An 11,824-nucleotide genomic window follows, 5' to 3' on the forward strand; every position below is an offset into this window, starting at 1 on the left:
ACTCATCAGATGTGTGTAAATAAATAAATAAATAAATAAATGTAAACAGGTTGTTGGAGAATTATATGATTAAATGAATTCATTTTCCAAATTTCATACAATTTTTAAGGTAAAAACATAAAGTTGTCTCTGAGATAATTAAGCACTAAGCCATGAAAACCTACGGGGGAATGGATAGATCAACATTTTCTTCACCTCGGTATTAGCTGGAGGTGAATGGTCAGCTTCACGCCCCGGCCGCTTTAACTGCGGGGAAAGATTCTCCGGTGCCTATTTGATAGGAGGCTGGGTGGGCCATAGAGCCGGTTTGGAAGACATGGAGAAGAGAAAATTCTTGTCCCTATCGGGACTCGAACTCCGGCTCCTCTATCGTCCAGCTGATAGCTAGTAATTATACCGACTGCACTATCCCGGCTCCTACATTTATAGAAAAAGCCAATAAATATTTCTATAAGAAAGTTGCAGATGTTGGGTCTGAGGGTCTCACAGCAGTGGGTATGAAGAGTCTTGTCTTCCCAAGTATAATGCAGTATAGGCCAGTGAATGTCAATCGATGTTTCTAAAGAACATATCGCCTCCATCTTCAGGAAAAAATCAGCCAAGTAAGAATGTAGCATATAGTAGGCAGCAAACAAGAGCTGCCACAGCTTCTCCAAGACTCCTTATCCTTGAAGATAGCAACTGCAGCTTTGTCGAAACGTCCAAAAACCTTCACATTCAACGCAGCCTAGTCCCGAAAGCTGAAGGCTTTTTATTGTGATGATTAAGGAATTCTTCTCAAATTCGCACGATGAAGGGGCTGAATTACTTAGGTTATGTACGTATTGTATGGAAATTTTTCATGCTTAATTGTTTGGAAGCTTATGGAATTTTCTGTTTTATTGATCCCTTTTTCTTCTGAAGTGCAAAATTAGTAAACTGTGACATGACTTGTTGTATGATGGACAGGAATCCATAATCCTGATTTAGTCAATTTTTTGGAAGATTTGATTTAATATTTATCATAATATTTTCATATAAGATCATGTTTCAGCTTTGGCGAAAGTTTCTAAGATGGAAGGCTAATCCGATCATAACTACTTTCTTTAGTAATGGCACTACAACTCCAAAATTTATTAAGCGAAAGTTGTTAAAGATTGTTTTGTTACATCACAAATTGACAGTGTTGTGGATTTATTATTTAGCAAATGTCATTGGTTCGCCATCTATGTGCAACGGGTCCTACTAAAACTTATTTAAAGTTTCTATACATTGCACTACATATTTCGATCGACATTAGTCATCATCAGGTGTTTATTGTTTCTGTGGTTCTGATATTTGATATGTACTCCCATCTACGCGGTCCTGTATTTCGTGGTGCTGGGTGGGTCTTCCTGTTCTGTTATGGGTCTAGAGTACAGATGCACTGCCGCTAAGATTCTAATAATTTGTGGACCCTCCTTAAGTTTCCAAGACCTAGGCAAATAGATATGTTTTACAGGCACAAGAGAAAGTTACCGCATATCAAATGAATGCGAAGTGTTTTTGAATATATTAATTTTCGTCAGCCATATAAACCAACGTACAATGGCAGAATGATTATGAGCTGGAAAAGATGTGGAGGGAAGGGGCCCTAGCCTGCTATGCGAATTATCCCATCCTTGTCCTACTGGTATTTCCGTGCTATTCGTCAGGCTGTCGCCACCTGCTGCTCACAGCGGTGTTAGGCGTTTATTCCCAATGCAGACCATCTGGGATTTGTGGACGAAGGGGCACTGGAGCGGTTTTCCCATTCCCATGTGTCATCAGGGGCTGGTACAGTAGGCCTATTTGAGGCCTTAGGTGAAATGGAGTCTCACATCAATCCTGAGAAAAGAAGAGCTTACGCCATGCAACACTATCCTGTTTGAATAGTCGACAGATGCTGAGCTATTCATGAAAAGCTCCTCCATTTAAGTGACCCGAATATTCATTACTTAGTTCAGAAGAAGCCGCCACTGGGACTTACCCTGTTCCAGTTTAACCCAGTCCACAGCCTCTCGCCTTATTTATTTATGATTGATTTCAGTAATATTAAATGTCAGCATTCTGTTGCACTGTGTAGATATGAATTTGCATTCCACTTTTTGCGTCCATGTGCAACGTCAGTTAGTATTCACTCGTAGTCTTTTCTTTATTGTATATCGCTATATGTTTCTGCTCGAACGGCTGGTTGGATCTAAACGCGTAGTGATACACAATGAAGAGAAGACGAGTGAATATTAACTGACGTTACACATGGACGGCAAAAAGTTGAACGCAATGTTAGGGATTCCTTCTTACCTTAATAATTTTCGACCGAAATTCTATACGAATCTCTAAACTTAATGCTACGTGTCTCCCACTCAGTGTATCCTCCTTTATTATCTTATAATAATAATAATAATAATAATAATAGTGGGGTGGGTAATAATGTGGGGAACTTCCGTTGTGGTACGCGATCTTCTGACAGACGTTATAATTAGAAGTGCCGATATTCTCTTTTCGGTTCACTCGAAATCGAGGATGTTGCCTCGAGTGGTAGTGCTTCTGGCTTGTGAGCCGGAGGTACCCGGCTGGAATCTCGTCGGCAGGAGCACCGACTCTACCTCAGGCCGGGACACTACCTGAACCTAGACCAACATGGCTTTCTTCCGCATCCTTTACAATCCACAATCCATTCCCACCACAATCTTCTGCGTTATCACAGGATCCTTAAGTGATCGGCAAATAAATAAATAAAATGTTCATATCTTTATAATTATCAAGTGATCTGCAGCCTCACGCACTTTGCAACTCACCGTGTGTATAGATAGAACTCTATGCGGGGGTGTGGACACGTGTAAGGCTGTTGAATACACGAAGTCGTGTTGACCAGATCATTCACTGTCCTAGGCCTTCCGTTCGGTCGCTGTTGAGCTCCGGCCCCTGCAAGAAAGACGTTACGACTCAGCAGATTAATAGCATGTTCAGACCAATACCATGCCATGAAACGTTGCAGGCATACGTCGACCTACGGCTTTCCAACTTAGGAATTTCCGGACTTACGAGCCCATCAAATAAACACCCAACAACACCCACCCGTATTTCGGACTTCCGCTATAATACGTGTATAATGTTCTGGTGTCGTAACTTTTGGGAGTAAAATATCAATTAACTACTCATTATTAATAAAAAAATATAAAACTATCCCTGTAACAGGCCGTGGAGGCCCATAGAGTTGTGAGACGTCGAGGCTCCCACATTTTCTAGACGGTCGGCTCAGAGATGGCGGTGAGTTTGTCAGACTTACACGCCGGCAGCCCTTTACCCCCAGGAAGTTTCCTGGTACTCATTTGTGTAAGAGGCTGAGTTGACCCCACGGCCATGGTGCGGTTGGAAGAATTGGGTCAATTTAATCAGGAATTAAACCCACGATTTTCCGGATTGTAGCATAGTGTCTCAACCAACTATGCTACCGTATGCCCCATTATTTTTAATAGCTTCATAATTTAAATATTTAACACTGTGTTATTTAATGTTCCTCTATTGATTATATAAGAAAAGTAATGGAATTACGGAGAACTGCGGTTTAAAATACTATAAAATGGGTGCGATACCTTGAACACTAGCAATGTAACCCACTACGTATTGCATTATTATGAACTTCGCTTGCGATCCGTTTTCCGGAAACCCGCCGCGTCACATGTTTCGGGTAGGACTATACCCACAATACTTTTCTAGAACTCATTTCAGCGATGCTGTCATATTGCTTGTTATGTCTTCATTGGTTTATTTAAATATTTAGCTCAGACTACGTAACGTTGAACGATAGGAATAGTGAACAACGAAACAGGGGAAGGAAATGGAAAGAAACATTTGTCGCGCAGTTTGAGGGAATCCCCAAATATCTGCGTCGACGGACTGGATGAATATACAAAAAAAAATTTAAGTATCGTCGCTAGCCTGACTAAGATATGAATCTCAGTTTCTGGAATACAAAAAAGTAATTTTACTCACACGCCAGCGACGTTTCATTCTACACACTCAAAGTGAAATCCTGCGAATGAAGTTTTCAGTTTCACGAACAGAGCAAAGTCTCATGGACGTAGTACTGAGCGCTCCATCACTGGCAGTGTGGGAACACGCTTGTGCACGAGACACAATCTGCTTATCCTTCCATACCATCAGCATTTTTCGTCGAATGTATTTCCTGAATGTTCCTGAATTTGAATATAGGATACAGGAATAAATGTTCATTACAGAGGAACAAATTCGAAACGAGCGCTTGATTAGATACCGCAAAATCATATCAAAATGACATAGATATCTGCTCCTCTTGTGGTTGAACGAACGACGCTGTCAGTATGCAGGCAATATAGTGTGAAATGGCAGGATACGACGTTGTGAAGAAAGTAGACTAATGAATTATAAAGGATTTGGGAAGAAGCATTTAGGCCTCTTCGAGATATTATCACACCATTTTTATAAAGGATCTGAGGAAAACCACCAAGAACATGAGTCAGGATAGCTGATGTCCCCGCCGAGATTCGAACTGAAAACATCTCGATTAAAAGCCTGGAGTTTTCCGGTAACTCAGTCAGCTCAGCCATAGCCTCCCTTGTCCGGTCCAGAGAACCATAAATTTCTCCACTGGAAAGCCTGACGTTATATTTCTGAGTCACAACAGCAGATCCTTCTCTCATGGCCCTTTGCATTCCTTCTGAGAAGCCGGATTTTTTCAGACGTCGTTGTTAAAAGGATTATCACGTTACTGTAGACGAGTTTTGGTTTGGTGGATGGATTTATTCGTATTCGTTGTCGCGGGAACGCGTTTACAGTCACTATCTATTCGCCTTATCTCGCGGTCGTTGCTTAACAACGGCTGCACACTTTATAATGTAAACAAATCAGATGCTGATTCCGATCTTGAATCTTTAAACTGTGTGGATGTGGGCAACGTTACCGAAGTTTTGGAGGCGAATGCTGCCTCTGTCTTCAGGCTAGAAGTGAGTAATGCGAGTCAGTGTTCTGGTATATACAGAATTTTGCTCAAGAAGAAACGGAAGGAAGAGTGGTGGCTGGTGCCTGGTCCGGACCAATTTGGAGAGTGGTCAGCCAAAAGTTAACACGCGGTCATTTCCAGGAGCATCAGGTGAAACTAGTACACCCAAGCAATGATCCATTAAAATGTTCAACGAGCACAATGCTACTTAATGAGCGGTAAGTGACGTTACTCATGGGTCACATTTACATTTACATTTGTTTAATTATTTTCATTTACAGAAAAAGACACATTCCCCAGACGATATTTTGATTATAATGACTCTTATTTCTTGTTTAATTATTTCTTTGTCTTTAATATTCATTTCAGACTCCATTCAAGAAGTGACATCACTTATCACTTTCCTATTGTTTTGTTTCGTAACGCACCGTTCTTACGTGCTGTATTTACCTGCACAGTAGTTCCCACCGCCAGACGTCCCACTGTGTGTTTATGTAAGTTTCCTTTTTGTGTTTCTCCGAAGCGAATACTTTGTGAATTACAATAGAGCCACGTACGGTATGATTCTCACGTCATACCTGCTCCACAAGAATAGATTATCGTTGTTAATTCAAATAATGATCACGTCACGGGAACAGTCTTTTTCCATCATCGGAGGCCAGTGCTGTCAGGATCCTTTGAAGCCTACACACCGCTATCCGAAAGCCATCTGCTTTCCTGTATTAGACCATTCAATAGCTGAAACAACGCGCCGAAGAGTCCGAATTACTAGCTAAAAACTCCCAGAGAAATCAGGCATTAAATATGGTCACGACTCCCGAGGGAGTCGAAGCAAAGAGTGACTGTGCTGGCGAGGCCCAGCAGCCAGTCAGTCAGCCAGGCTGTTAGTCGCCGGCTTCTGAAGGCGTAGGCCCTAGGGCAGTCCATGTGGAATTTTTATGATGGACTGGCACTGTAGGAGGAATGTCTCGAGTACTTCGGTTTTCCCTCTGCCAATTATAATTCAATAAATATTTTATTACCTCATATATTATCCGTGTCTGGTACAGGAGGCCCATTTGGGTTGCAATATCAAGGGACTTAAAACTCCATCCAAATAATAATAGTAACAAGAAGTTCTGGAAAGAACTAATGCCTACGTTTCTTCCACTACATATTGAGCGTTTGATTGAGCACAGCTCGCATAGAGAAAATCACGTCCAACAGTTCTATGGTGTGTGTATTCGTTGCCATGGGAATTTGTTTACCGAACCGTTGCCTACCTGCGGCCGTGTCTTCTGGCTCCAGCACTGCTGGTTTCAGGCACTGGGATGGGGAACATATACGCACAGACAGCAAGATGTGTTCATAAGCCTCCTCTGTTTCTCAAAATAAGGGAAGGAGGCTAACAGTACGCACACGCCTATATATAGTTCTCTTCGGTAAATAAAATATTCGCCCTACTTTGGAATAATTCCTGAGAGTTTTATTCTATGAACGGAGTATTCCTGCCTGATGATGGGCATATATGACTGAAGCATGTCGCAGTAAATGAAGATCTAATGTAATACTGAAATATTTGTTGTACTGACAGTAGCATAGTTCCTACATATTATGTATTGTCCGATACACACAGCAGGATGCAACCAATGAAAATAGATATGTTCACATTTGACTGGAAGGAACCACAAAATATTGTCACATGCGTTAGTGGCTATAGACGGCTTCTGGATTGCATGATTGGATTTATTGACACTTTATACACTCACAACTAGGGACTAAGGCAATACAGCGCTGTCACTGGTCAGTTCACCGTTGCACACGCACTAGGATTTTCACTCTTCACTGGTCTTATCCAGGCAACGGATTTATCACAGTCTCACTGTAACTTCAAATGATACATGAAGTCTAATCCCTTCCTTGCCTTTTTCCCTCATTCACTTTGGACTGCCATCTTCAGAATTCGAGCCAATTCTTGACAGCAACTACTCAAATGAACTCTTCTTCAACTGAACTCTCTCAACTTCTGACAACTATCTCAAACGTCAAAGTCAAAGTCAAAGTCACATTGCGACTGACGGTCAGTCAGTCAGTAAGTCTAGGTGTCGAGCCCCATCTGAGGCTCATAGTCAGATATTTATTACTGTTTGACAGTTACGGTCTTGTTTCTTGTGGGGCGCTCTCTCTGACGATAGGACGGGTCTGTCTTTTGTATATACTGCTGGTCCTTGCCAGCGCAGTCTTTCTCGGGTCCGAGTCCCTTGCTAATCGCGACCATATTTTACTGTCTCAGATTTGAGACCAATTCGTCCCCTCCTATGACTCGCAGGGTCACGGTGCAGGTATTCGACCCCGCCTCCACACGGGGCTAACTCAAATGAACCCTCTTTGTCCCTTTATAACCCCTAGGTACTGACCACGCAGAATACATAGCCACTGTATAGTTGAGAAGGCTTGTTTACTGATCCGTTGCCTAGCAATGGACGTCCTATGTTCCGCGCGTTGGCTCCAGCGACAATGTCTTCAATGCGTCGTTTCCTAGCAATGGGTCTATGCGTCACAATACAATTGGCTGCTTCTGCAGGCGAGATTAGGAAGCAGCACTCGTGAATTCAAGTCAGGCTTGTGGTAGCTGTGTGACCGCTTGGCCGACTATTTGCCTGGGAGATTTGAGGAACTACAGCAATTTTTCGTTAGGACTTTCATATTCAGAGAGAAGGCCGCAGTTGATTGGACAGAAATTCTGCTTCGCATTTGGGAGGTCCCGGACTGAAATCTAGACCCCAAGACTGGCTATCTTCACTGAGGTCTCTCGTGGTTTTATTCAAGCCCTCTGAGAAAATGCCTGGATTGGACCTAGACATAGGTCACTTCTTTCTTTCACGTGTCTGCTAATTCAGTGTTTATTACTCATCCTATAATTTGATGTTAAACAGTCTGAACTAAATACAGCATCGTTAAATAAAAGGTGCAGTCGTGTCCTGCGATTAACTAAACATTGCGCCATGAAGGCGCTTGAGGAAGTGGAGGTAAGCTCCATGCATAATTAATCTCATTAGCGGACGGAGGTGAGAGGTCAGCTTTATGCCACGGTCAATTTACTTCCGGGGGGAAGACCTCGATGCCCGTTGGATGGCTTTATATGGTGAAGAATGGAAGAATCTGTGTCTCTACAGGGAATTGAGCCCCTATTCCTCGGTCATTCAGGCTGTGGCCTTGTCACTATACTGACTGAGCTATCCCAGAACTCCAAAAGTAAAGTTTTCCGTATGCTTAACTAATTAAACACTAAGCCATTAAGACGGTTTTGGGGGGGGGGATTTATAGACTCGCATTTTATTGACCTCGGCACTAGTTGGAAATGAGTGGTCAGGTTCACACCTCGACCGTTTTACCCCTTTTAGCCATTGGATAGGAGGCTGGGTGGGTTCCACAGTCGGTCTGGACGACATGGAGAAGTGAAAATTCTTGCCTCCATCGGCACCCGAACTCGACCCTTTGGTCGTCTAGCCCGTAGCCAGTCGCTATACCGACTGTGCTATGAAATAATCTACTTATAATTCTACAGTCGCTAATAAACTATTAATAAATAAATGTTACAGTCGGGGCTATAACCGCGAATCTCTGTCACAAGAAGCGTGATTGGAACCAAGAGATGTTGCAGGAGAAAGGCGCTTGCTTGAGATTGAGGCCGGGAGTGTCGTAAGTTCTGTGTCTCATGCAGATGGCCAGCAAACAAGTTTCTAAAACCAGCTCATGTAAACGACTAGAGTAGGTCCGCGCCTTTATGACCCCTGGAACCGTCTGCGTGTGACGTAGCAACTCCACAACTTGGGGAGAGGAAGTTATCTCACTTTTTTTCAGACATTCATTTCAGCTCCCAGCGTCGTATGCAGTGCTCGCAAATAAAGCATAGTACTAACAACACACCTGGGCGATACGTGGCTGTCGGCCAATGCTGTTTCGAGGCGAACAGAACTGACGTGACAGTAGCCCAATACTGTTTCCAGTGGGGGCAGTGTTGAGCGCTGAAGCGAGGGAACATTAAATCGCAGCTGGATTATATGTGCTGTTCCATGCAGATAATTTGGATTTTATACTACAGAGGTTCATGAACCGACCATCCTGTTGACGTTTCTGCTATACATAAATATTTGACCTTGACATGGAAATCAACCATATCGCGGGTGGAGAGCGGGTACTTCTGCTTACTTTATTATGACTTTTCCACTACCGTCTGATTTGTGTCTGCACAGCTTGGTAGCAGGCAACACTTAAAAACAAATCACTTTTTAACGGGTGAAAGGTTAGAAGAAAGTGAGATGTCACGAGATGGTCTGATTCTTAGGACTTCATGTCTGCATGCAGGCAAGCTGTAAACACGGCCGTGCCCTAATTCAGCCGAGTAGTCGCCATCTTCTCACTGTCAGGTCAGTTCATGTGGAATTCGTCGTGGACAACATGACTCACACTGGGCTAGGTTTCCTCCGAGTATTTCGGGTTTCCTTGTCAATTCTTATTTCAATAAAATGTTCTGTTTCTCTCTTCTATTATCCGGGGCTGGTGCAATGGTCCATTTTTGATTCTAAGAACCGAAGTACTGCCTCTCACTACGCCCTAAGAACAGAACAGCACTGACCACAAAGAAAGCCATTTGCAATCGTGGTGATCATGACATGAGGACTATTTAATTCGCGTGACTTCGGCTGAATACGATGCTTAGACGGCTTAAGGGTTTCCAGCGTTTCGGCAAAACTTGCATTTACCGTCTTCAGTGATTTTGGGACGGTTTTCATAGGTTTCATATTGGAACTCATGTTAGGCAGGGCGTCAGAAGTGAAGTCATAATTGGATGAACAATAAGTCGAGATGCTAACCAATAGGGAGCGACCACGTGGCCAGTGGAAAGAGGCGGTGAAAAATGTTTCAGCGGTCAGTAACTCTATAAATATAAATCGTAGCTCACAATTTGTGAAGTAACGCATATCTGTCGTCCAGTTATCATATTGCAAGGAATTTGCTCAAAGCGTTTCTAGGCAACGGCTCTGTAAACACGGTCAGCGTGCAACAATGGAAGATGTGTCTCACAGTGGACGAATGTTATTGTTCATTGCCAGACAACAGTCAGCACACCAATTAAGTTTCTGACTAAGAATCACGTAACTTGTTTTCTGTGTTGTCCGTGAGGAGCCTATATGACGAAGCTCTGTTGTATCTTAGATTACTGCAGAGTGCAGAGTGTAGTACAGAGTACAGAATGGAGAGCGCAGTGCAGTGCAGTGCAGTTAAGAGTCCAGGAGGGTTCAGCAGTTGAGAGTGCAAGGATGAGAATGGAGCGTGTCCTTAGTGAACTGTGAAGATTAATTGAGTACAGATGAGGACAGAGGAGTACAGAGTGACAGAAGACAAAACAACAAGAAGACTTCATAGTGACTTGAAATACTAGTTTCTGTGTTGAGATCCGCTGCCAGGGGACGACTAGTGAAGACGGACAATCCCAGTTCGTATGTAACGGTGAACTGAAAAGTGTGTAAATAAACGCTAGCGCTGTATTGAGTGTGATTAAGTGAATTTGTAACTAAGGTGCTAATAAATACAATCATCCGAACTAGAACTCGTTATTTTTGTCACGCGTACGACCCCCGACACGTAACAATATGATATTGACTGTCTATGTTTCCTTTGTTGCGGCCTTCATGACGTCAAATCCCACAGCCACCATTCAACGCCGGCTCAACGCTTTGTCACATTGTTCACCGAACATAATGGCCACCATCATCGGCCCAATTAGAAGAACACAAATCTTATGAAACCTTAAACCAACAAAAAAGTTAGGGACTTTCAAATGCGTAAGGTCGGTGGTCTGGGTGTCCAGACTGCAATACGAACCTGCAGGCCCTCGACAGTAGTCCAAGGTGGAGTTAACTGAATATCGCAACAGTTAAGCACTATCATTATAATCTTGACGGAGGAAAGTGTTGCAAGGTTTTATCAACGGGCCAAGTGATATGCTCTTTGGGAGAACACGCCGCTGCAGAATAACATATTCCATCACAAGTGACTGACCTAGATCTGTGTAAGCTGGACCTTAACATTGTTTTCTTATTGATGTCACATGTAAACTTTCTGACCACGCTGTCTAAGGTGCATATGAATAGAGCGTGTACGAATTCCGCTCGGGTCAAGGGTGTATTTTCGCGTTTCTCCAAATTATTGGCTTTGCGATGTGTCGACCTCCAATCTAATAAGCAGTACTGAACGTCTAATAGCATTAATTATTTCGAGAAAGTCCAGACGGTTCAGTGCATTACAGTTGGAAATGAAAAAAAAAGAAAATGTGCTCTGCTTTGATAACAGAAGAAGTATTTATGGAAACGGCCAGAAGAATGGGTGCTCCTTGCGAACTGCCCCTTTATTTCAACGCAGGAATAACTTTCTTTCTTGGATCAACAAATCGGCGAAATGCAAAAATTCCTCCATTTTCCACTGACTGATTCTTTGTTTGTTTAATCATAACTGTCCAAACACGTAGATTATATGCCAAAAAAATCATAAGATAATCAAGAGCAATGAATTTTAATATAAAAATTAATGTTCTCATGTTCTCGGGATGGACTTCAATTTGAGGAAGAAACTAGTGAAATGCTACATTTGGAACATAGTTCTATATGGGGCTGAAACATGGACACTTAGGGCAGTAGACCAGAAACATCTGGAAAGTTTCGAAATGTGGTGTTGGAGAAGGATGGAGAAGATCAGTTGGACCGATTATGTGAGAAATGAAGAAGTGTTAATTAGAATCAGTGAGCAGAGGAATATCCTACACGAAATAAGAAAACGAAAGGCTAATTGGATTGGTCATGT

The 11,824-nt window shown here is 42.7% G+C and overlaps 1 protein-coding gene across 3 annotated transcripts in view; it reads right to left on the reverse strand.

Moving 5' to 3' along the window:
- Positions 1 to 11,824, reverse strand: part of LOC111872182 (inactive pancreatic lipase-related protein 1) — a 50,315-nt gene that overhangs the window by 19,026 nt on the left and 19,465 nt on the right. For all 3 annotated transcript variants that reach the window (XM_023865809.2, XM_033754581.1, XM_033754582.1), the window contains exon 3: positions 2,799 to 2,925. In XM_023865809.2, the coding sequence (XP_023721577.1) occupies positions 2,799 to 2,925 (127 nt within the window). The remainder of the gene's footprint in view (positions 1 to 2,798; positions 2,926 to 11,824) is intronic.

The sequence above is a fragment of the Cryptotermes secundus genome, unplaced genomic scaffold (genome assembly GCF_002891405.2).
Source record: "Cryptotermes secundus unplaced genomic scaffold, Csec_1.0 scaffold593, whole genome shotgun sequence".
NCBI lineage: Eukaryota > Metazoa > Arthropoda > Insecta > Blattodea > Kalotermitidae > Cryptotermes > Cryptotermes secundus.